Genomic DNA, 27,024 nt, shown 5'->3' with positions numbered 1-27,024 from the left:
ACACTTGTTTTGATGAATTTGTGATAGTTTGACAGAGGTTGGGTGCATGCACTGAAACAAACTGTCGTTTTTAAATCAAAGTCGCATCTTAGAAAGAAGTCTTTACGTTCTAGATTAAAATGGTTTGGAATAGTATACCATAAACTATTTCGATTCTTTTTCAAAAATCTCTTAGCTAGTTTATCTTCAGAGTATCACCAGCATAATCCATATTCCGGTGTAGATGTTAAATGTCAGGACGCATGAGGCGCACGAAATCAACGTCAGCACGCCACGTGTCTAGACGCTTTCAGCGCGCCTTCTCATTGGCTGGCGAGACGCAGCTCCGGTAAGTTCAGCGCGCGCGGGAAAAGGCAGGAGTACTGCATAAGAAAGAAGCAAAGGAAGAAAGCTGTTGCAGTTCGTAAGTTTATTTAGTTTGTGTATTTATTGTATATTCAGACCCGAAATAATTAAGTGCAACGGAAGGCGAAATCAGGTAGTAAGAGTTGACTAGGGAGTTTGTAGTTTTAAACGCACGCAGCTTTATTTTGAAAAACTTAACCGGAGAGTCATACGGTAGCCTTTTATGTACTGTATATGTATTACTAGTGCGCTTCAAAAATAAACTTTTCATATTTAGCGTGTCAACATCTTATTGGCATAGTGGTACTGATTCTGCAGAATGTCATAAACAGAGTGGTATACCTGAACTCTCTAATAATAGTTTGCTTTACCCTTTTAATTGTTGTCGGTGAAATGTTCATTAGTAAGTTCCCGCTCCAGCGTTGTTGTTTTTGTATGTCGTTCCCAGCCGCATGCGCACTGACACCGATAACGTGTCATATGCTCGAGTAGTTTATTAGAAGATCTTCTTCTCAAAAGTGCATTTATAGCTTGAACATCCACCTATGACAAACGTCAGGTGCACGATAATAGACTAGACAGAGCATGTAGATGTGTTATTTATCAGGTTTGCTGTTAGTGCAATAGGGCTAACTAAATACATTCTATTGTTACTATTTATTATTGCTGTCGTTAATTCCTTTTGTCACATTGTCTTTTTAATTTACATCTGGAGTGTGCTATTAAAATACTTTCCAAAGAAGTTTACTGAGGTGGATGTCACAAATGCAATTAAAAGTGTATGTGCCGATTTTTTTTAAATTTATGGTGCATTTAAAGCTGTAGTTTTTCCCTAACCTCTTGACCCGTAACTAATTTTGGGTTTTTTTCCCTAAATAACAATTTCCTGAATATATATTATCATATTTCATATCTCTGAACTTTTTTTTTTTTTAACATTGTTTTATGTCGGGAATAAATCTTAATAAGAAAGACTATCTAATTTTAATTCTATGTATCAAAGCATGTCTGACTTTGTAAATGCTCTTTATTTTCAGTATCCAGTGATGTGCTGCAGAGTATTTCTGTACTTGTTGGATGTGTGATTTGGTGACCCATTCACTATGTGGTCAATTTGGTGCTGTTGCTTCTTTTGGCTACTAGATGAATATACTAAACACATCAAGCTAATCCGGTTTGCAGTTTGTCCACAGGCTGTTATATTCTTTTTGTGGTCCAGCTGTTAATGTTTCTTGTCTACCCACTCTCAATTAAACACAACTTTTCTCAGTATAAAACAATATGAACCATCATTGAAACAACAGTCTATGGTCATCTTACACTGCAGGACATACACAACACACACATACACACACACTCACTCGCACTAGGTAAACAGCAAAAAATAGACTTGTATATACATTTTTTGGAAAGCACAATTAAAAAGTCAAATTGGCAAAAGTGGAAAGTGACCTTGTGGGTCTGCATTAAACTAGACCAATTAGTTACCCATTCCCAGCCTGGACATTTCAGATTTTACATTCTTGGTTAACCGTGTTGTATGCTTTTTCTGTCTGCTATGTCAGATACCTGTTGCTCTTCTAAAAGCATTTTTGCTATCTTTTAGTATGTTGTACTTTGTGTATTATATGGATTTCTGTGTGTTTACTCATCTATAAATAGGAGATCATAGGTATTGCTTCATGTATAAAATGTTTGGAAGGGTGGTACAGTGGTGTAATAATTGGTACTGCTGCCTACCAAATCCAGCATTCTGGATTCAAATCATATGCTGTCTCCCAGTCCATATGCCGTTAACACATTCTCTTTGTGCCTGCCTTGGTTTTCCTTTGAGTAGTCCTCTCTTCCTCCCATGCCCCCCAAAAGCTATGCAGGTCAGGTTAATTGGCAGATATAAAGCGGACCTGTTTTATTATGTATCTCTGGATGAGTAAGTCCTGTGATAGACTGGCTTCCTGTACAAACAAAGGCGAGTCTAAAACAGTCTGTCAGACAGAGATGCATACTGTAGTCAGGATGTGGTGTATAAAATCAACTTAAAAGTACACTTGTGGCCAATTAAACAGTGGGAATACAGTATATCCTCCTGTCATTGGAGAGATCCTTTACCTTGTTTAAGGTGGGTGGGCTACTACTACACGTGTGTCGCATTTGAAAAAGTTGTGCTTTTTTTCTGGTATAATTTCAGTCCAGTTATTTCAACTAGGGTCCAAGGTAATTGCCAATAAATTCAGGCGTAAATGAATATTTTAATATTTTTTTACATGAAAAATGTATTGACAGATATTTCAAGGACATATTTTTCATTAACATTTTCAAACAGGAAGTTAATGACTTAATGTGAAGGGTACTGCTGTAGCTCTTAAGGCTGAAGGAATAAACAACAGTTGTGTAAATTTCAAAAACAAAGTGTGGAAACTTTTTTTTTTATATAATAAAATTGTAATATGCAAAATATGTAAAGATGATTAAGCATTCATGGCAATATAACATGCATGATTAAAAAGCTGAAAAGGAAACATTTAGTTGTGGGAAAAGCCTCCTTGTACTGAGTTATAAAGCACGAATAGGACTGTGTTGTAGAACGCACCACCTTTGTTTAGATGCCCATATTATTCCTGCACTTGGAAGTTGTCCGCACAAACAGAACTCTGCCAGACTTGCACTTCTCCTCAGTGTCTTTCTTTATTGCAGGCTAATTCTTGTACTGCTGTTCTACTGTATATGTGCTACTGTGCTGACGCAGAGTGTAAAGAAGTAGTGTAGAAATGAGAGGCTATCATCTGCATGAAGGTCAGAAAGGATGCTGTGTGATCAGTGTCTTAGCGCCATTCCACATGGCCTTATCAGTAAGAAAGTTCTTCTCAGGAAAATAAAGGGCCTCATGTATAAACAGTGCAAATGCACAAAAATGTTGCTTACGCCTGTTTCCACACTCACTCTGAGATGTATTAAAAACTAAACTTGGCATAAAGCTATGCACATTTTCACGGCAGCCTCACACCATGCGTATGCACTGTTCTGCTCTGTTTTGCTAACTGGTGGCACCCAGTGTCAAAGCAGTGCTACTGTTTCTGTGATCTTTCTTTTTTCAATTCACATCGATGACGCGGGCGGTATGAAATACACCAAAATTAATTGCATATTGATAACAAATTTAAGGCACTTGATTGTAATCATTCTGTAACAATATAATGGAGTACGGAATGGCCAAACTATTCCAAATACCATAGCTACTTTAGTGTTGTTACTCTTAGTGCACCAGTGAGATTATTTTAACCTGTTTGTTGTATTTGTGTGTGGTATCACAGCTACACAGGTTGTTTCGAGAGTGCAGAGGATTATAGCATACAGCACAGGAAGACATTTGTAGCACACGCTGCCTCAGGAAAGCCACCAGCATCTGTATGGATTCCACTCACCTATGCGCACACACTATTTGAACTTTTCTCATCTGGCAAACACTTCAGAGCCTTTCCTGCATGGACCTGGAGACTCAGAAACAGTTTCATCCCAAGAGCTATAAACACACTCATCAGTCCATCAAGTGCTCCCAGTAGAACTGTTTTGTGCTTACAATTACAATCACCTCACTGTAAACTTACACTACAACTGTAATATTGCATAACCTGAGCCACTTTATGAACCATTTGTACTATGTACATTTATATTGTACTTACGATTTCATATTGTGTTTTTCATTGTTTATCTTAATATTATTATTTTATAGGAAAATAGGTTTATGGAGGAGTTGCCTATTGATTTCATTGTACCATACAATGACAATAAAGGAATTCAAAAGAAGAAAGTACATATTTACAGATGATGATGACTGGCTTCTAAGTTGATTTAGATTTCTAAGAGCTATCCTCTTGGAGCTGTGTGCTTTTAGAATAGTAGGATGTGTACTTGTAATGTGAATTTCCCATTGGGATTAATAAAGTATCTATCTATCTATCTATCTATCTATCTATCTATCTATCTATCTATCTATCTACTTTATCATTTTTATGATGAAATGCATTAAAGTATGTATATTACATTTTACAGGTAAATTAAGTTCATTTAAGTAATGTATACTATGAATAATTAAACCTGTGGGGGGCTGGCGCCCCCTCCAGGGATTGTTCCTTCCTGGTGCTCTATGCTTGCTTTGACTGGTGTGACCCTGGATGGATGGGATAATTAAAAATTTATACGAAGATTTTTTTCAATGTTCCTTAAAAGTTTTGAAGAACTGGCATTCTAAGCTTGCAGCTGGTTTTTCATTTATTATATGCACATATTATACGGTTATTGGTTACGTGGAGAAAGGAAACGGAAGGACAGGAACTGGGAGTTGGTACGTTTGACAGACCTGGTAATGCTGCAATAAATTATTACGTCTAGGGTTGTGCTTATTCCAGCAAGAGTATTCCTGCCGCCCACAAAAATCTGTGCACGGGGCACCAGCTCATCACCACCGTGTCCCCACATGTTTAATATATGCGTTAATGCATTTTATCATGAAAATGATATCAAGTATCAAGTATGATATCATCTTAGTATTGTAAAATGTTCCAAGAGCTGTAATTTCATGAATGCAATGTATTCTGTTTGGCAGTCACTGCCTGTGTAAGAGACAGCCCGTTAAAGAAGCATGTAGCGATTAATGACTGGTTCGGGGAACGCACAGAATACGAAGCATTTAACATGCTACTTTACTTACGATGGGATTTGAGACACTCTAGCAAATTAAACATTGATTTTAAGATGAAGTTTACAACGGTCTACTTTAATGACAAAATAAACTATGTGGTTAAGGTCGACTATGGGGTAAGATCGCTATCAAAAATAACTTGTAATAATTTAAGTCAAACTTACATTTCACACATGTCAATTTCGCTTGTGCTTCTGAAAGTTATACTTGCTTCTGAAAATTTAGAGTTACAATTATAACAGTTAGAATTACAATTCTCAAGCATGAATAAACTGTCAAAAATACGTCATTGGATGCATGAGGCATTCTCTATCGAAGAAGAAACAATGCATGTGCTGCAAAGGTGGAACGATGGAGTTATTTTTGACAGCAATCCTACTTCATATATACAGGCTAAAGCTTTGGTCATCTGTTCAGTTGTCACCTTGTTGTTGTGTGTTTGTGATCTAACTGGAGTTTTCCCTAGCAGCATGTAGTGAATGTCCATGGGCATTCAGCCCAGGCTTTGGTAAAAATCCATCACGGGGGTGCGTTATTGGACCCTCTATTTACTTCATTTGCGAGTCTTTGGGAAGTTTGGTGTAAATCCCACAGAGATAAGGGGAGAACGTGACCGTTTCACATAAGCCTGAAGTTATCTGCTTCCAGCCAAGTTCTTATTTATACAACTTGTGCAAAGCCATTACTTATTCATTGTTAAGAGCCAATCAAAATATTTTACAGCATAAAAAGATATTAGTGTGCATACCTAAAAAGGACCCTTTATTTGAAAAAAAGAAATTAGTTTTTCACATTTTATACCTGATCAGATACAAAGAAGTTGCATCAAAATGGATCAACTTAATTTTCCAAGTTTAGCAACAACACAGGTGCTTTTGTTAAATGGCAGTTCAGTTTTGCCCAGCTCAACGACAAACTTGGCACACTAACAAGTAAGATGTAGTCTGATGTTTAATCGATACAGTAAAGCATTAGGTGATGTCACAAAGCCTTGAAAATAAAGGCTACCTAACAAGACAGATGCTTATGTTATATATGAGTTGGGTACATGGGTCAAATTTACAGGCAAAGTTGGCACATTCCCATATCTAGTGAATGGAATTGGATGTTTAACGGGCACTGCAGAGTGTTAGATGGCATTGGGCTACACTAGTTTTGAGAAAAGAAAGATGCCTTTGTTAAATTGCAGTTGAACTTTGGGTTCATGGGTCGAATGGATTGGCAAATTTGTCATATTCCCTTATATATAATGAACAGATTTCAATGTGATGTTCGACTGGCATTATACAGGGTTGTATGCCATTGACCACTCTAGTCTTCAGAGAAAAGTGAATACCTTTGTTAAAGTGCAGTTGAGTATTGCTGTCCCAGTGCAGTTACATGGGTCAGACTGACTGGAAAACTTGGCAATGAAGGAAATTAACTGTGATGTTTAATGGGCACTGTAAAAGGTTAAATGGTGCTGGACCACCCTAGTTGTCAGAGTTTTGAGAAAATGCAGATGCCTTTGTTTAGTTGCAGTTCAGTTTTGCACAGACCAATGTGGGTACCTGGCTCAAACTGACTGACAAATTTGTCACATTTTAATTTTTAATGACTAGGATTAACTTTGATGTTAAACCGGTGCTGTAGAGGGTTGGGCAGCATTTTGCCACCCTTATTTTCATAGCTTTGTGACAAGATTAATTTATGTGCCTGTCCAAAGTGAGTTTATGGGTCAAATTGGCTGGCAAACTTGCCATATCCAGTGAATAGGTTTCACTGTGTTGCTTAATTGCAATTGCAAAGGGTTGAATGGCACTGGACCACCCTAATTTTAATAACTTTGTGACAAGATGGATGCCTTTTTAAAATTTCAGTTGAGCTTTTTTTTTTTTTTTTGTCCCAATATGGTTACATGGGTCATACTGACTGGCAAAGTTGGCACATTGTAACCTGATGAATGAGATTTATGTCATATTTAATTGGCACATACAAAAAAGAAAAGAAAAGGTTTCCTGGGATAGACTCCAGTTTTCCTTTGCCTCTGTCTCTGCTCAGGGTAAAGTGGGTTTAGAAACAGGATGGATAAATATACAAGTAAATAAATAAAAATATTATCAAATGGGACACCAAATAAATAAACAACAGCATGAAATGCAAGTATAAATAATTAAATGGGTCACGAAATATGCATTTTGTTCAGTCAGTCATTTTCAAAACTGCTTAGTCCTAAACAGGGTCGTAGGGATCTGCCAGAACCTATCCTAGCCAGCATAGGGCACCAGTCCATCGCAGGGCAAACATACGAGGGGGTGCCCAAAAATAACCAGAATTGAAAAAAAATAATGTTTTAATAATTTTTACTTACTGAAACTTTAGTCACCTTCAAAGTACTCTCCATGTGCATCAATGCACTTGTCGCAGTGGTTTTCCCCACTGATGAAAACATTTTTGGAATTACTGAAGAGGAACATTGTCCTTTGCCTGGCAGTGATTTTTTTTTTTTTTACTTTCTCCATGGTACAAAAACACTTTGAGTTCTTTTTTCGGATATGGAAACCAGAAAAAGTCGCACGGAGCAAGATCGGGTGAGTAGGGAAAGTGGCAAAGACTCCCAAGACACACAAGTCAATTCAGAAATCTCATCAATAGTTCAACAGCGATCTTTGAGAAATTGCATTGCGAATGTTTTTGAAGATTTTTGTCATTCTTAATTGTGGAAGGCTGGCCAGATCTTGATTGGTCTTCTAGTGACATTTCCCCTCGTTTGAAATGTGGAAACCACTCGTAGTCCTGTGTTTTACTTAAAGCTTCCTCTTTAATTGCAGTTTCAAGCATCACTACAGTTTTTCTAGCAGCCGTTTTCCCTAAGAGAAAACAAAATTTAACACAGACTTGCTGTTCTTTATGATCCCTATCACAAAAATCGCAGAACACGTTTAATAAGCACCAAGAAAAACCAACTCGGAATGCTGTACGAACAATACAGAGCAATGCCACTTGGCAGACTGCCACAGAATACTGTAAGTATGCTACAGGTAGGCAGCGCAATTCGCAACGAAGTCTAGATTGTGCGCCAGGTACAGATTCCGGTTATTTTTTTCCCCTCATACATACATACATACATACATACTTGCACACAATTTAGTACCAGCAAAGCACCTAACCTGCATGTATTTGGACCATGGGAGGAAACCCTCCCCAGACACGGGGAGAAGTTGCTTTATTTTGCTAATTTATTTTTGCTCTAAACATTTCTCTATTGTAAGGGCGTAACATTCTCCACACTCAGTCGTTAATCTAACTCAGTGCTTCCATAGCAAAATTGTGAGTGCTAAAAAAAACAAAAAAAAAAAACAATTAAAAGCAGTGCCGTCATGAGGGGGGCTGCTTCAGAAGTTAATATTGTACAAAATAGAGATGGGCGGTATGACCAAAATTCTATATCACGGTATTTTTCGTAGTACTAGGGTGTTGTACCGTGTTAGCCATTATGAATGTAGAGAAAAGCCAAGCAAAATGACCCCTTTTATTGGCTAACTAGAAAGATTACAATATGCAAGCTTTCGAGAAAGCTTGCATATTGTAATCTTTCTAGTTAGCCAATAAAAGGTGTCATTTTGCTTGGCTTTTCTCTACGGTATTTTTCTAAATTCTGCCGGTTTCACGGTATTAGACGGTATTTTTTTTCCCCATGCATGAGTGGATGTTAACCACATTTTCCACTGCAATTACTGCAGTAGACTGGCTAAGAATAACCTATTCGACTGTTATGAGAATTGTACATCGTACAAAAAGACATTTTAATGTGCACACAAGTATTAATCCAGGTTTGCATGGCCCCATAAAGTGACAGTTTTCAAGGGGGTGGCACTAAAGAGAAGGAATCACATTGCATGACAGATGCAGTCAAAATATAGAACCTTTAATTGAACAAATTTTGCAAAAGCTTAAACTATGATTTTGACAGCATATTTTCAACCATCCAAAGAGGCATTTAGACTTAGTAAAATATCCAGAGGTGCTTGTCAAAAGTTGGATTGCACTGAACACGTCTTAGAAAAGGAATAAATAGTAAATATTTTTTGTAAACCAACTACACTTTCTGTTAATGTTAACAATCTCTGTCCACTGACACGTTAAAGTGACTTTTTAAACAATTTTACCATCATTAAACTGCATAATATTTAAACTAATAAATAATAACAATAAAATACATAATAGTATTACTGATAGTTGCACCATTACTTCAAGGCTTCAAGCCCAGGTGCATTACACAGTATTCACCAAATTAAAATAAAATAAAACAAGTGCAACTTGGTGATCACATCTTACCAACTGTACCATCATTTAGGCAAACTGCATTAATATGGACCTTGCTTCAAGCTAAATAATAAATAATAAAAACTGCAATTTGCATTTATAATGCTGTTTGTGGTATAGCCCTATGGAAGTGCATTAGGGCCACTGTGAAGAAAAAAAAAATATGGACACGGAAGAAAAAAACAAAGTATATGTCGAGAATAAATTCGACATGTTGACTATGTCAAGATTAAAGTCGACATTTCCACTTTATTCTCATAGTTTATTTTATAATTAAAGTAGAATGTTGTAAACTAAACTTCATCCTAAAATCAATGTTTAATTTACTAGATTTTCTCAAACCCCGTCACAAGTTAATGCAGCACATCAAATACTTTGTGTTAAGTGTTCCCCGACCCAGTCGTTAATCACTACGCTTCTTAAACTGACTTCCTCCGCACTAAGAGCAGGCGCCTGCAGCAATCACCGCACAGAATCCATTCACTTCATGATATTCCTGCTCTCTACCAAAACCCCAGTTCCTATCTTTCCTTTTTCTTTCTCCACATTACCAATCACCACACGATAAACGTCTTTGTAAAATTAAAACTAGTTATTAACTTAGCCGATGGAGTGTTCAGAACTTTAAAAATATCTTCGTTATACATGTTTAATTATGCCATCCATTCAGAGTTGCGCCCATCTCTGAACGAGTCGCCAGCACATCGCAGGATGAATACAAGCAAAACATACACTAGCAAGTACAAAAACAAGTACAACTTGGCTTGCAGTATTATCCAGTAGTATAGAAACAGTATTTACACATCTGACCTTTTAAAACTAAAGTATCTCCAGACGACGGACGTGACTCCTTTTTTTCGGCAAAAGTTCTTCTGTTCATCATGTTCAACTTTACTGTATAAGAAAAATCCATATCATAAAAAAAAAATAAAAAACGGTTTTCGGTATGAACCGGTATACCGCCCAGCACTAGTACAAAGCCCCCAATCTTTACATCTGTTTTGTATATATTCATATCCTCCAAGGGTGAGCATGGGTCATAATTCCATGCCTCCCACATCAACCCCAAATCTTTGACCAAGAGTGCCGAAATTTGAAGGTTGGGAACATTCTGCAACATCTTGCTCTCCTATACACGTACTGTATAACAAACAAATTGACACTCGGCCAAGACGTTATGTAAAGTTTAAAATGCACCACTGTTAATTTCATGCTCTCACTTTGTATTGTTAATTACATGTTGTCATTGTTTAATTAATTTCATTGTGTCAGTTTTATTTTGTTTTTTGCCTTTTGGAGCCTCTGTAAGGGGCTTAAGTATGAAGTACTTTTCCTGTCAAAAATAACTCCAGCAGTCTACCTTTTTTGCTCATGCGTAGGAACAAAAATCGATTCTTTCTTCCTCGATAGCAAATGTGTTGTGCGTCCAATGACGTATTTTTGACAGTTTGTTCACGCTTGAGAATTGTACTTGTAACTTTCAGAAGAGCAAGCGTATTTTTTAGGAGCAAGCATAATTGCTTCACTGTGCCCCTATTTTTTTTTTTTTTTTTTTTCTTTCTGTGGCCCTAATACACTAACATATGACACTCGCGTTTTCACGTTGACTTTGCCATCTGACCACTTTTTTTTTTTTTTTTTTTTTTTTATTCTTTTATGAGTGCTTTTACCATTGTCGTTTAACAAAACACTGAATGGAAGGGGCTAATTATATTGATTTGCATATATGAGGTTAAAATTTTTCATATTGCAGCACAGATCACAAAATGTGTCCATGTAATCACAATGATTTTTTTTTTGTTTAACCAAATCATGCATCCCTATTTCATATAGCTTGTTCTGTAAACTACCATCCTAGGTTAATCTTACTAAATAAAAGTACTATTAGAATAGACTGCAGTTCTAACACCAAAAAAATGATAAAGCAGGTGAGTGACATATTACCCACGTTTATTATTTATCAGTTGCCTCACCACAGTTCATATTAGCAAACAGATTTTTTAAAAAAAAGCCTTTTTTTAAATTTTTTACACTGACTTAGCTTGCAGGGCCTTTCTTTGTGTTCCTGCCTCATCATCACTATTGGAACATCTGTTCTTTGCTGGAGGACATGTTGCCACGCTCCAGGAACTACAGTAGGTTTATAGTAAAAAGAAAATGTAGCTTTAATTGTGTTTTATTGAACAACAACATTAGCCACTGAACAATACCAAACATTATTTGTCAAAGCCTTTCACATTTACAAGCCATAGTTTTCAGGTAAGGCACTTCATCTTGGTAGTGTTCACCTAAATATCGGAATACTATTTTGTTGCAGCCCTATAATAAATACAAAGTAATTCTGGGTCCTTTCTGTTGTGAAGTATATCCTGAAGATAGTGGATTCTTTCAGGATGCTGGTAGCTCCACTAATGATACACAGACATAAATATTCTTGGCTGAAGACAAATTTCAAGAAACATTGAGCTGAATGCAAAATACCTTTTTTAATTTTTTTTGTACCATTCCTTACAGCCTAAATAAAATAAACTGCAAGTTAAAATGTATTGTTGAAATCTGTGTTTTCAAATAGGATGTAAAAAATGAACTAAAAATAGATAAACAAATACATTTATAGGATAGTTACTGCCACATGTACAAAGTATGGTGAAATTCTTACTTGCTTGCGCTAATCAACATGCAACATATCATATCACCATGATTTAAAGCAGTAACAAAATGCAATTGTGACAGTGCTTTGTTCATTCTTTGGCTGGCATGTTTTACAGATCCATATTCTTTTTTATTAAATTCAACTTGTTCAAATGGCATTGCTTTGCGTCTCGATTAAGTTTGTCCCAATATGGCCTTTCTTTCTTTCTTTCTTTCTTTGCTTTTGTAACTGTTTTTTTTGCAGTTTGTCACTTCCACTCATTCTTCATTTTAAACACGTTAATTAGCATATGCAAGTAAGAATTTCACTTTACTCTGTGTGATAATTACCCTATAAATAAACAAGTACAATCCTCTAAAGATGGTGTCCACACCCCACAATGAAAGTCAGTGATGTACTACTCTTTACATATTTAATAGGAAAACAACTGAACCAATGTCAAATGTTTGGACAACCATTGTGTCATTTTTTTCTTCATACTAAAAAAAACAAACTGAAATTATTACTCGAAAAAGGGAAAATAATCACCACGGACCAGGTGTCATTTGAAAAAAAAAAAAAAAAAAGCAGGACAAAGCGAGGTCAGAAATAAGACAGAGTAGAAAACAAAGTAAAATGTCATAAAGAGGTTAAAAAAGGGTACCAGGCACATGCAGAGCAGGTCAGAGATAATGAAAACTGGAATTGGAAAAAAAAAAAGTAGGCACGAAACACATGCATAGCAAGATACAGAATATGAAAACAGAAAAAAATGACAGTGTCAAAAAAAGAAAGTAAACATCACATTAGCGCAAAAAAGAAATATTGCTCGGAGAATAGAGATTGAAAATATGGACACAGGTGATATGTGAAGTATGTAAATATTATAAGGCTTTGAAGTTTAAGTCAGAGAATTTCAAAAACGTGCTTTACCTCCCATGCATTTATTGGTTACTTTGCAAAAAAATTTTTACTGCTGATGATGTAGATCGCTTTGTCTGTGCTGTGCTGAAATTCCAAACAGAGAAACCTATCCTGAATTATGGTACAAAGTCATTAAACACATGTCTTACTGACCTCATTTAAAAGATTCAGCACATTGGGACTCGAAAGATTCCAAATATTGTTTTTACAGTACATAAGTTCTGAAATAAAAGTGAAACTAATGAAATAGCAACAATTCAAAGAAAAAAAAAAATCTTAAAAGTGTGTATCTGGAAAACCAAACACGGGGTTGATGAGCGAAGAGAGCAGGGGGCAAAGCCCCCAGTGGATAAAAATTTCCTTAGCCTCTACCAGTGATGAAATTAATGATTTAAAGCACATGTTACAGTATGATTTACCTTGTTTTCAGTTTGAATCAGTAGATCTCTTTCTGTGTAGGTAGTTAGAGGACGTTGGGTAGCAGCACCTAAGACAATATTTTTACAAAAACTTAATACAAACAACTAATAATAATCATGTTTTTAGTGGAAAAATGCTAATATCCAGCAAATCTATTCTAGACATTTGTACAATCTATGCTAGGACGCATTGAAGATGTTTTTGTTATTTAACAACCTAGTCAAAAAAAAATTGCATAAATGCTTTATTTTGTCCTGTTCTTGGTAAACTTAAAAATCACTGCAGCAAAAATGTTTCAAAAAGATATGGACTGTCTATAATACAGATGCATTTTTGAAATTAAAATTAAATGCAGTCACTACATATAATAAATGAAGAACAGAGCTTACTTTGATGAAACAAACTAAAAAATGAATTGTTTTATTCTGATGCAATAGTCTAGTGTTTCAAACAAAGAAAATTAAAGTGTCTTGAAATCTGTGGTTTAAAAAATGTTGGATATAAATCAAGGGATGGTACACAGTTCTTTGTGCCATCAAGAATGTATGTGATTTGCTGTATGCAGTACTTCTAACTGCAAAGAAGAGCAGCCATGTTTTAACATGAATTAAAAGGTATCTTCAACTCTGACAGCTGAAAGGAATTGAAACATTTTTAGTCATAGAAAATGTTGCATTGAATCCATGTCCTCTGAATTCACTAAGGCACATTTAAACATATTTATTCTGTTAGATCTTAATCAAATATTGTCAAATCAAAGAAAGCTGCATTTCCAAAAATAACGTGCATTTTGTCCTTTACACACAGTTTTTGAATCTGTTATACTTTATATTTTGTTGTCATGCTGTTTTTTCTACTTATGGAGAACTTTCAGTAAAGTCTTGGGATGGTAACTCTGATTTTAACACAGAATTTATCATTTTTCTGTGTTAGAAAAAGTTTTAGTTGTGTTTCTGTTTCGTCATGTTTCTCAAAGTGATTTAATATAGTCCTGTCTATGAATAAGTGAAAAAAAATGTATGATATCTGTTGTTGAATTTGTTTTTTTGAAAGGTACTGCTGCATTACAGGGAGACACAATGAAGGTCATCACATGTGAGATTGCATGGCATAATAAAGAGCCTGTCTACAGCATTGATTTCCAGAATAGTATAAACAACCAGATAAACCGGTTGGCTACAGCAGGTGTTGACACAATCGTACGAGTGAGTATCATTTTTAAAAGTTGTCATTGTTTCAAATAACTATCAAATCTGACCACCCAAAACTAGAAAACTATATTGTATCATCTTCTTCTTTCAGCTGCTCCCGTTAGGGGTTGCCACAGCGGATCATCTTCTTCCATATCTTTCTGTCCTCTGCATCTTGCTCTGTTACACCCATTACCTGCATGTCATCTCTTACCACATCCATAAACATTCACTTAGGGCTTCCTGTTTTCCTCTTCCCTGGTAGCTCTATCCTTAGCATTCTTCTCCCAATATACCTGGCATCTCTCCTCTGCACATGTCCAATGCAATCTCGCCTCTCTGACTTTGTCTCCCAACCATCCAACTTGAGCTGACCCTCTAATGTAGTCATTTCTAATCCTGTCCATCCTTGTCACACCCAGTGTAAATCTTAGCATCTTTAACTCTTTTACCTCCTGCTCTGTCTCCTGCTTTCTAGTCAGTGCCACCGTCTCCAACCCCTATAACATAGCTGGTCTCACTACCGTCCTGTAGACCTTCCCTTTCACTCTTGCTGATACCCGTCTGTCACAAATTACTCCTGACACTCTTCTCCACCCATTCCATCCTGCCTGCACTCTCTTTTTCACCTCTCTTCCACAATCTCCATTACTCTGTACTGTTGATCCCAAGTATTTAAACTCATCCACCTTCGCCAACTCTACTCCCTGCATCCTCACCATTCCACGGACCTCCCTCTCATTTACACACATGAATTCTGTCTTGTTCCTACTGACCTTCATTCCTCTCCTCTCTAGAGCCTCTCTAGATCTCCACCTCTCCAGGGTCTCCTCAACCTGCTCCCTACTATAGCTACAGATCACAATGTCATCAGTAAACATCATAGTCCACAGGGACTTGTGTCTAATCTCGTCTGTCAACCTGTCCATCACCATTGCAAATAAGAAAGGGCTCGGATCCGATCCCTGATGTAATGAAACCTCCAGCTTTAATACATCCATCACTCCTACCGCAGACCTCACCACTGTCACACTTCCCTCGTACATATCCTGTACAACTCTTATGTACTTCTCTGCCACTCCTGACTTCCTCATACAATACCACAACTCCCCTTGAGGCACCCTGTCATATGCTTTCTCCAGGTCCACAAAGTCACAATGCAACTCCTTCTGGCCTTCTCTATACTTCTTCATCAACATCCTCAGAGCAAACATTGCATCTTTGGTGCTCCTTCTTGGCATGAAACCATACTGCTGCTCACTAATCATCACCTCACTCCTTAACCTAGCTTCCATTACTCTATCCCATAACTTCATGCTGTGGCTCATCAATTTTATTCCCCTGTAGTTACTATAGTCCTGCACGTCCCCCTTATTTTTAAATATCGGCACCAGTACACTTCTTCTCCACTCCTCAGGCATCCTCTCACTTTCCAAGGTTCCATTAAACAATCTGGTTAAAAACTCCACTGCCATCTCTCCTAAACACCTCCATGCTTCCACCGGTATGTCATCTGGACCAACAGCTTTTCCATTCTTCATCCTCTTCATAGCTGTCCTTACTTCCTCCTTGGTAATCCATTGCACTTCCTGATTCACTACCTCCACATCATCCAACCTCTTCTCTCTCTCTCGTTCTCTTCATTCATCAGCCTCTCAAAGTACTCTTTCCATCTGTTCAACACACTCTCCTCGCTTGTGAGTAGGTTTCCATCTTTATCCTTTATCACCCTAACCTGCTGCACATCAAAAACGATAATACGTCTTAATTTCTTCATATTATTCTGTCATAATGCTTTTGCTTCAAATGTTTTGTTAATATTAATCTATCCCTCCACTTGACAACAATCAACTTGTCAAACCTAGATAAACCTATTATGTGAAGCTGATATTTTCTGGAACGAGGTCATCGGACCTGTCCCAGCAGTATCTGGTGTAAATTGGAATTCATTCCTGAAATGGGTACTAATACTTTGTAGGGAGTGTTGTCACATAACTAAGCCAAGTTATTCCAGATAGGTTACCTTACAAAATAAATATTATGCACAGGGGAAGAAACTTGAGAATACCCACAATGACATTGTAAGAATGTGCAATCTCCTCCAAGTAATTGAGCAAAGTTCCACACTATCCATATGATTTCAAAATAAAATATTTTTCTTTCAAAACGCCCTGATGATAGTGTTAGTAAAGCCCACTTTCCACCATTGTCAAAAATATTAGATGAAGTTTAAGTTTGGGGGGATGATGCCATTCTGGCTGCATCTGTCTCAAGGCATCAGAAAATCCTTTTCAAGAAGCCAGGCCATTATATCGCACAACTACCATTTGTGTGACTCTAGCTTGCAATTAACATTTAACATACTCTTTGTTTTTTAATTTAACACAAGTTCCACATAGTTGTTCTGTGGCACGCTGATTGGTACTGGTTCTGCTATGCATTGTTAAGTTCAAACTCCAGCCTGGCCATGTTTGTTTGGTCAAGTGGCAGCTCTGTATTGGTTCTTTATATGAGTAAGTGTAGGTGTATTCATAAGCATGACCCCTGCTCACCCCATGCTGGTATAAACACTGGCTCCCTTTCACCTACAATGGGCTAAGTGGGTTGGAATATTTTTGGAGATTTCAAATCAGACAATTTTTTGCCACTGCTCAAAAAAAAAAAAAAAGCACAAAAACAAAACTACAATACATAGATACAGACCAGGGACCAGCTGAAGATTTAAAAAAGAGAAAATTTTACAAGACATTTTAATTAAAAAAATATATATTTTTTTTTGACCACTGTGTGTTGTCCCTCTCAGCTTTCCCTGAGACATTGTCTCAAATTGCCAGATTTCTGCCTTTGCATATACAGTGAAAATCGTTTAACACGAAACTGAGGGGACTGAAATATTTTTTCATGTTAAAAGAATTTCGTGTTAAAGGATATTACAAAAAAAAAAAAAAAAACATGCAGTATATTCAACAAAATTAAGTTTATTAGAGTACATTTTATTTGCATAGATATGTATATATGCATGTATTTAATAAAAATGGGAGCATTCTGAGATCTCGCTTGTTTGAACCAAACAAGTAAAGCCGTCTCTAAATCCTCGTGCTTGGCCGTTCTCATCCATTTTCGCTCTGGCTCAAACTTACTCCGTTCAAACATTTCCGTAATTTGCTCTCTTTTTTTTTTTTTTAATTACTGTATTGTTGATAATGTAGAGATAGCAATATCAAAATCTTTACAGATTTCCGTTTTCGTCTTCTGTTTTTGATCAACAGCCTTAAGAAGCTCCATCTTCATTTTAAGCAAAATAGCAGTTTGCTTTCCCCCTGAGCTCTTTGCCATTGTGCTCGTAAAAAAAATTCTTCTAAAATAGAAAAAAAAAAACGCGAACCAAACTCTCTGATTTTTACTCGTCACCGAATTCCAAAGCTAATTGATGAGAGATGAGATGTTTTTGTGTGCCGTTTGTAGGGGTGGAGGGTGAAAGTAGCTTAGATAAACAAAATTGGCTCGTGTCACAGGCTATTCCGAGGGTATTTCAAAGCCAAGTTAGCCTCCTTTCTACGAAACATGTGAAACCACCTCTCTTTCATTTCACACCCCTCTTAAATCTTGCCTGCGCGGCTGGTGTTTTCCGTATTTTGTTCATTCCCAGAAGGGAAATCTTTTCGTGTTAAGCGATTTTCGTTTCGTGTTAAGAGAAAAAAATGCATGAAAATACATAGTAGTTTGTCGGGACCGTTGTATTATTTCGTGTTAACCGATATTTCACCTTAAGCGTTTTCGCGTTAAACGTATTTCACTGTAGTTTATTCTTATCCAATGGTGTTCTTGATGATGCTGCATTTGAGAAAACGAATGGCTGGGAGAAAAATGTTCTTTACTGATTCTCGGCACTTTAAACAATTTTTAAATGGCAGAGGAACTCATACATATCTGGTTTACGAAGAGCTGTAATCTTAAAAAACAGGTTCAGTATTATTTCAATTTGAAATATTTTCTTCCCAATCATGGTATTATTATAATGAATATATTATTTGCCACATAGAATTATGTTCTAAAGTGAAGAATTTTTTATAAATTAAAAAAGAAATCCTTGTCTGTATTTGCGCTTTACAATAGCGGTAATGGATCCACAAGTCCATAGGTGAATGAAAAAGCCTTAAAACTTAACTAATATGTCAATTTCTAGAGTATTGAACTGTATTTTGAGATTCCACACATATTGATAAACAGTGCATTGTTTTTTTAAGGAAAAAAATACAAAGCAAAACATTGTTGCAAATTCAGCCATTTTTAAGGGGACTGTGCACTTTATTCTATTGTTCGTCTTCTTTCCCTTCATCTTTCATGGTCAGGGGTGTGGATTCATCTTGGAAAGATATCACCAAATTCAGCTACTGAATGTTATTATGAATTGTATCTGTTCTGTGAACAACTAGGCAATAATAAATGAAAAGGGCACACTTATGGACGCTTATATTTTTTCATGATATGGATGCATATTTCATTCTTTCAGTGGCCGCTATAACCATGCAGTGACACACGCTCCTGCCTCACTCAACTCACCAAAGCTCAGAGGCACCCTGTATGCCTCTTTCCCCCAGCTCCTCACAATCACAGTCAGCATTTTTTCTGCCAAATGTGCAAACTGTACTAGTAATCTGTCATGTGAGGTACAGCTTATAGAGCCTCCAAGCATGGTGATAGATTAGTGCTTAATAAGTGCAGTGACTGTGTTCTGTGCCCTCGCCCACCCCCAGTGTCCTCAGCACTGCTATCACCACTGAGCTTCATTTATGCTAGTTTCTGCAGTTAGGACAGAGTAGTTATCCCTGCCTTTGCAGCTCCAGGATCTGCATGAGTTTTGCATGTTTCCTCCATGCACAGGAATTTACAGATTGGTATATCTGTTTGTTGTTAAAAGCCATTTCATTACATAACTGTTTAAAAAATAGAATTGCAAAAATAAGATTATAAGCAGAATAAATGCTTATAATAAATTATGTATTAATATAATGCTAAAGGCATTTTTTTCTTAAATCAAAATCTTTACTGTTTCGAAGTGGATGTATTTGGTAAGAGTTAAGGCTTTTTCAGATACTTGGGTCCTTAGGTGAATATTAGTCCCATTGTAAGCTACGTGAACAGAAAAGGTATTTTAATTTTTTTTTTTTTTTTTAATAATTGTTCATGTCAGAACTACATTTTATGACAAATCAATACCGGGGGTGTTCAGTTCCGATCCTGGAAAGCTACCATGGCTGCAGGTTTTCTTTCCTGACACTTTCTTCATCATTGAGCAATTTCTGTTGTTGTTTGACTTATTTTCCCTTTTTTCTTAAATGGCATCAAACTAAAATGACATGTGAAGTGAGCATACAGATGATCAGTTAAGTCCCGGTATCAAACTTCAACAAGTTTCAGCCCAACAAGTTTATATAGAAAAAAAATCATTTTTGTTGTCATAATTGTTGTTAATTAAACACAATATATAATGATATGGCTTGTTGCTGCTCTCATTATGCCACAGCAGACATTTCCAAAATGGCTGATTTTCTTTTTTCTTAGAGCACCTTCAAAATTTGAACATTACTAAGAATTTAAACTTTCTTCATTTTCAGATATTGTATGATGGACACAGATTAGCTGGTCATGTGTTCGCTTGATATGTATTTTATTATTGTTTGGCTACTAATTATGGGAAAAAGAAACAATTGAGTCCATAAAAGTCTTGAATAGTAAGTCAATTGCAATTAAGACAAAGTTAATTAGCAGCAACAACTAGTTACTAATAGATCATGTTAGAATGAAAACCTGCAGCAATGGTAGCCCACCAGGATTGGGTACCCCAATATACGCCATGATTGTAAAGAAATAACTTTGACTTAAAAAATACTGATCTTCTTCTTTAAAGGTGGGAGTGTTAAACTTGGATCCTGGATCTATTAATTCTTAATTAATTCCTCAGTTGTTTCTTTTTTCCTCATTTAGCAACTAGTCAGTAATGAGATCCATAGCAAGCCAACAGATGACCATTTAACATCATCCTGTTTCTACCTTTTTGTCCATTGTATACAATTTAATAAAATATTTGAAAATAAAATAGAGGAGGTCTTAAAATATTGATCTGTTCTACCGCATGATAGCTATTGACCAAGTGTTGCTAAACACATACTGGGTGGAATGCCGGCTGGAGTACTGATCGAATTGTGACATCACACACACACAAAGCAGATTAGCAATAATCTTACAGTCAATGTGTGAAAATTATGTGTATGGCTGCTACACCTCTGCAATGCATTTTGAATCGCTAGGAAAACAATACATTGGTCTAAGCCAGTCATACAGCGAACTTCCAGGAAAATAGGCCTCCAGGGAACACAGCATATTTGCTATGAAAGTCTCATTGACAAGTTTTGCTTGTCAACGCTAGTTTTAACCATAGTGCTAGAATTAATTATATTACATTTGTACCATTAAATTACACTTTCAAAGAAGCAAGCAAAAGTTTATTCAGTAATAAAAATGTTAATAGAATTTGCAACTTTGGCACTTTATTGTATCTACTTTCAGCTATAGTAGTGTTCTTCAGTTTTAACTGAGTTACAATTTAAAGTCAGCAGAAGAATGAAAACCAGGTCCACAACCAAAAAGTATAGCAATATCCAAGCTTATGAAAATAATGTGAATTTTAGTATTAATCTGCATTAATGTGAAAAATGATTGCACATATATTAATAATCATGAATACTTAATGTAAAAAGGGGAGAATGAACTAAGTGTATCGGCTTTTCTACCTTGGTCTACTGGAAATAATTTTTTTATTGTTGTAATTTGTTTACATAAAGTGGGTACAAGGAGTCAAAAAAGATTGAACCAAAGTAGGATTTTTTTGCACACTTGTGAAAAAAGATACAATAAATTGAAAGTAAGGGTATTTCATTATTGTAATCTTCTTTCTGCAGGATTTGCAGTAATGCCACCGTTAAGTAGTGGGTGCATCAGTTGTGCAAATCAAGTATAATAAGGGTTTATGGGGGGGATAAAACATTTTTTTTTTTATTTAAATAGTCATTGTCATGTAATTTTATGGTAGATGATTCTGCCCTACACACTGAGCTGTTGCAGTGTGATATGTTTTAATATGTATGGAAATGATGTAATGTGATCAATAACCTCAAGACATAATTTTTATAAGGTAAACAGAATTTAATCTCATGCATTCTGTGAATTTCCATGTTTGAATATACAATTATACATAATTAAAAATGTGGGGTTTTTTTTTTCTCCTTGATAACAGCTACCATCATGGTATTACCCTGCTAACATTGTTCATCCTTGCTCTGCATTATTTTTATACAATTTAACAGTTTCCACCATATTAAACATTCATATAGTATGTATTGGATAAGAAAAAAAATAGCAGCAGGGTTTTTTTAACTCAGATTTTTGAAGGGACATTTTTATTACCTTTTATTACCCTTTTTTCTTTGTTTCTTTCATGGTTTCTTTTTTTTTTTATTCCAAAGATGTGGCAGGTAGAAAAAGGTCCCGATGGAAAAGCTATAGTAGAGTTCCTGTCTAATTTAACACGCCATACCAAAGCTGTCAACGTAGTTCGGTTTTCCCCAAATTCTGAACTCCTGGCATCCGGAGGAGATGGTAAAATATTCTAATTATTTAATTTATTTTATTCTTAAAGCAGCTTTAATTTTAAATGTTCGCTGGTATATAAATTAATTTCTTAAAGTAGTAATGAACATGTTGCTCATGCTGAATTAAAAAGGTAGTTGCTTTAGCTTGGCCAATGGACTTATCCTTTTGAAAGTACTTACTTGTATCAGTCTAATGCAACACTAATTTGCTTTTGCTTTCCTGCTACTTGTTAACATCTGTTCGTTTCTTCTTCTTTCTTGTTCTTCTTAATGGGTTTTTCTCATTCATAAACCACCTTAACGTTATTTTTTTTCTCAAAAAAAAAGTAAAAAGCATTGCATTTTTTGGCTTGAAAAATTATATTTTTATAAAATTTCATCTTTCTACTTTAAAACTTGGAAAACACTAAAGACACAAAGTGTAGTAAGTATAATATGATACACATTTATTATTATTAATAATATGAGCAGCACATAAGCAAGTGACACGAGCATCAGTTTTGGATTCACCAGAATCACTTTCGGTTTCACTGTTTCAATTTCACTGCCTGAAGACAGACTCACTTTGTCATCACAGCTGATGAGAAGTTTTTCTTACAAGATGCTATTATGTGGCTCAGAGAAGACATGTCTACACTGTTGCCCAGGTAACAGTCGGGCCTGACGCTTACACAAGACATGCCTATACCATTGGCCTGAGTAACGCTCGTAACTAACACTGCTAGCACTTTTACAGCCTGAGTAATCCTTGCATCTTACATGTCTATGCCGTTGCCCAAGTGGCACTCGGGAGTGACGTTCACGCCTAAAACTGAGGAGTTCAATATTAGTCCAAAAACTGTTTTAAAATTGTATATTTATGCTTCAATGTAAAAGAGAGGGCATTATCATAACAAAATGGCTAGCATTAGTATTTCATAGCTTCTCACAAATTCTCCTTTGCTTAGGCTCCTTCCATGTGTCTTCTGCATGCTCACTTAGGGCTCATTTATACTTCACGCTCAGTATGCGCACGCATCATGGCTGCCATGCGTTACCAGCGTTCATTTGACGCATCCTCTGAGCAGGTCCTCAGAAATGAACGTGACGCATGCACGAGTTGCAGTACCAGCAAAAAGTCAGGGGGTGCAGTGTGATAAAAGTTAGAATGTGATGTCAGAGTCTCTGTTTACTATCTACATGTGACAGAAAGCCTCTATGTAGATCCTACGGGATCAAAGCGCGTGCTTCGATGTTTGATTAATGGTTTGATGTGGTGAAGCAAAATGCCGACATACAGATGCGAAGCTTGAATATAAAAGCACCATGAATGCATATTACCAATCGTTATGACACAATACATTTTAAAAGTCTCACATACCATCTTTTGTGCCATCTTTTTTTTTTTCTGGGGCTTCCTCCTGACCTGACAGCGGCGGCAAACAGCAATAGATCACCACACAGACCACATTACATTTATGATATTCCAACTCTCTGCACATTTAAGAATCCTTAGATTTATACTTGATATCACTTTCATGATGAAATGCATTAAAGTATGTATGCATGTTATATTTTACAGATAAATCGTTAATTTCTTTTAAATAATGAACACTGCTAATAATTACACACATGTGGTTGATACGGTGGCGGAGCAGTATTGTTGCTGTCTCGCGAGGAGTCATGTTGCTGGTATTCTCTGCCTGGAGTTTACATGTTTTCCTGTTGGGTTTCCACAGTGTGCTCCAGTTTCCTTCCAAAGATATGCAGATTTGGTGACACTAAAATGACGCTAGTGTATGTGAGTGCTTGTATTCACCTTGCAATGAGCTGATGCCCTGTCCAGGGATTGTTTCTGCTTGCTGGAATGGACACATCCCTGGATTGATAGATTTAATTATTAAACATCCTTTTCAGAGATATTGCAGTAGGATGTCCTCGGAATTTAATGGCTGTTGCAGGCAATTCACAACACAGCGAAGCCAAACCTGATCTCACCGTGATAATATCTCGCACTGCCGCCTGGTGGATTCTTCTAGATTTACGTAAAGTACATGCGCAAGTATAAACAGTATAGCGCTTGCATAGCCGGAGCGTCCGCTGGAGCATGTGTCGCATCGTGTGAAGTATAACCTGGCCTTTAGGGTCTGCCTGAGTCTTTCTCCAGGTGCCCTAGTTATCAGCCTACTCCCCAAACATTTTAGGTTAAAAGGGGACTCTACATTGTCCCTGTATGAATGTATTTCCCCTGCAATGAAAAGCATCCTGTATTGGTTCCTGCATTTTGCTTGATTCTGCTGAGAGATGGTCTGGCTTCTGTGAACTGGATTAAGCAGATTTACTGATAGATTGGGAGTGGGGGACAAAACTTACATTTAGAAACAGACTGCTGGTTTCTTTCAGCTTATGTTCTGAAATTAGAAAAAATTTGATAAGAAAAGACCATTCATCCTAACAGTCTTGCCAATCCTATTCACACAGCTTCTCCAAAATAACTGAGTTGAGATCTGAAAGACCCGCATGTCTCGCTCTCTGTCACACTTTATAATTTATGTGCCTATACTTCTTTGATGTGAAGGAAAACTTCCTAAAATTTGTACATTTGCCCGTAACAAGTTTTCATGTCCCTGTGTTTTTGTTGAAGAGTTTATTTTAAAGTAAGAGCAGCAAGAAAAGTGAAAATTAATTATGCATTATATTTGAAGTAGTGCAAATATTTCAGTGGCTAGCTAAAAATTGTTTGATAATGATTTAAGTATTTTTAGAACATACAGTATTGTTTAAAGTGTTTCTGTTTCCATAATCAGCAGCTCAGAATTCTAAATGGCTTGGCAAATCAGTCAGCTGTCTTTGCACCGATACATTTTGTTAATTTATTTTTCCATAATAACTACTCCATTGCTTGCTTATAAATGTCCTCTAGCAGAATTTCTTTAATTTGAAAATGGAAAACAATGTGATATAAATAAGGAATCATTGTGCAAGTTATCGTCTGGAAATATCATACATAGCAATAAAAAGATGCTATTAATAATCATGTTTTTGTCTGGTAATTTTGTAGATCATTTGTTAATCTGCATTTGGTCATAGTACCTTATTAAACAGAAGGTGGTTAATGTGCTTCAGGCATATTTAAAAAAAAAAAAAAAAAATTCATCATTATGATTAGCATACCCATCTGACTATGTTTCAGTATCTTCAAGCATTTACAGTATATATGCCAATGCTATGCAAGATGAAAATCTGTTTGTTGAATAAAATACAAGAATTGAATTAGTTACTCATCAGTAGAAGGCAGTGCCAATGAATAAGTAATAGTTTCATCAGCTTTGTAAGCACCCCAACACAGCAGTAGTTAATTGTGAAAAACTTAATAGATCTTCTGGAATGTTTTAAAGGCTTCCTTTACAATACCTGCATGCTGAAATCTGTACCCTCATTATCTAAGTTCAAGTACTTCAAATAAGATACCACATTTCTGGGAAAACTGAAAGCTGTTTTTCCTTTTTTTTTTTTTTTTTTTTTTTTTTAATCAAGTACACTTAATATTTATTTTATTTGTATTCTTGTCCATTTTCCAAGGCACTTTTGTGATATTTTACTATTTATATTACGTCATCTACTTCATAGTAGAATCTGGTGTTTCTGTCATTCTAATTAAATCCCTGTTTACTCAAAAGTTCAATGACTTTTAGCAAATCTGTTTTGCACAATAATGTTGACAGGCTTTCTAGGTAAACTTAAACCCTCTTATTCCCCACTTTTACTGTTAAGGTAAATGATGATTTTAAATTAGTCCAGTATATGTGTGCTTTGTCTCGAATGTATTTATTTCATGGTTGATTTCTACCTATAACTGCTGTGACCAACCTTAGCTGTTTGAGCTCACTATCATGTACAGTGTAACAAACAGTAAATGCATGAATACACCAACAGCTTATAGTTTCATAACATTCTTGTACTGTAATTCAATTCACCTCTGTGGTGGGTTGTCTGCTCTAGACAGAATGCAGAAAACAACCCCGGATAGGGCACTAGTCCATGCCAGAGCTTATTTATGCACACCTCATATGCTCACAAAGGGCTATTGAAAATATGGGAGGAAAGCCCATGCAGACATGGAGAGACTGCAAAAACTTATATAAACAATGACCAGGTGTAGTATGGGAAACCAGAGTGATGAATCCATGCTGTAGCAGCTACCACTTAGTGTTTAGAAGATCTGTCATTAAATAAATGAGAGTGAAATGAGAGTTTTCTGGTGAAAATTACTATATATTAACCCTCTCCCCTTGAAAAAAAGCTCCCTTCAGAAGCAGTTTAAGTATTTTTGTATAACATTCTTTGAGTGCAGGCTCAGAATACTGTAACAAGTTCTCAGGTAAAATTCCATTGCAGACTTTACTGATTACATAATAAGGATTACACATTACACAAAGATACAGATTAGTTTTAACACAAAGTAAAAGTAAGCAGTTCCATACTGAGCTCAACAGTTTGTCTAATAACATTATTATTGAACTGTGGCCTGCAGTTTCCCAGGAGAAAATAAATCTATGGCCGCTCCACAGTCAGTTGTAACAGACACAGTCACAGTTCGGGAGACCTTTCTATAGTTAAGTTTGTGTTGGGCCATCAAATACAATCTTACCATACTTTGATTCCAAGGCTCCAAGCATCTCTGATGTATATCCACGGTAGGAAAACAGCTGGGAAGTAGTACGCATCCGTCCATCTCTGAGGATGATAGACTGACCATGGCGCAAACATCTAAGTGCTGTTGAGTACAACATCTGGAGTGGCCCAACAACCTGATCCTTGCATGGAAGTCCCTTTTGCAGGTACTGCATACGAGGTTGAATTTTGAAACTGGAGACT

General features: G+C 36.3%; 1 protein-coding gene across 1 annotated transcript in view; it reads left to right on the top strand.

Annotated features, from left to right (window-relative positions):
- Window positions 1–324: 324 nt before the first annotated feature.
- The window catches only part of chaf1b (chromatin assembly factor 1, subunit B), a 62,368-nt gene continuing 35,668 nt past the window's right edge, over window positions 325–27,024 (top strand). The window contains exons 1-3 of the mRNA XM_028800688.2: window positions 325–403; window positions 14,379–14,530; window positions 22,042–22,174. Of these exons, the coding sequence (XP_028656521.1) occupies window positions 14,405–14,530; window positions 22,042–22,174 (259 nt within the window). The 5' untranslated portion in view covers window positions 325–403; window positions 14,379–14,404. The remainder of the gene's footprint in view (window positions 404–14,378; window positions 14,531–22,041; window positions 22,175–27,024) is intronic.

Source organism: Erpetoichthys calabaricus, chromosome 4, assembly GCF_900747795.2.
Source record: "Erpetoichthys calabaricus chromosome 4, fErpCal1.3, whole genome shotgun sequence".
Taxonomy (NCBI): domain Eukaryota; kingdom Metazoa; phylum Chordata; class Cladistia; order Polypteriformes; family Polypteridae; genus Erpetoichthys; species Erpetoichthys calabaricus.
The sequence above is the reverse complement of the archived record's forward strand: the minus strand, read 5'-3'. Positions and strand labels throughout refer to the sequence as shown.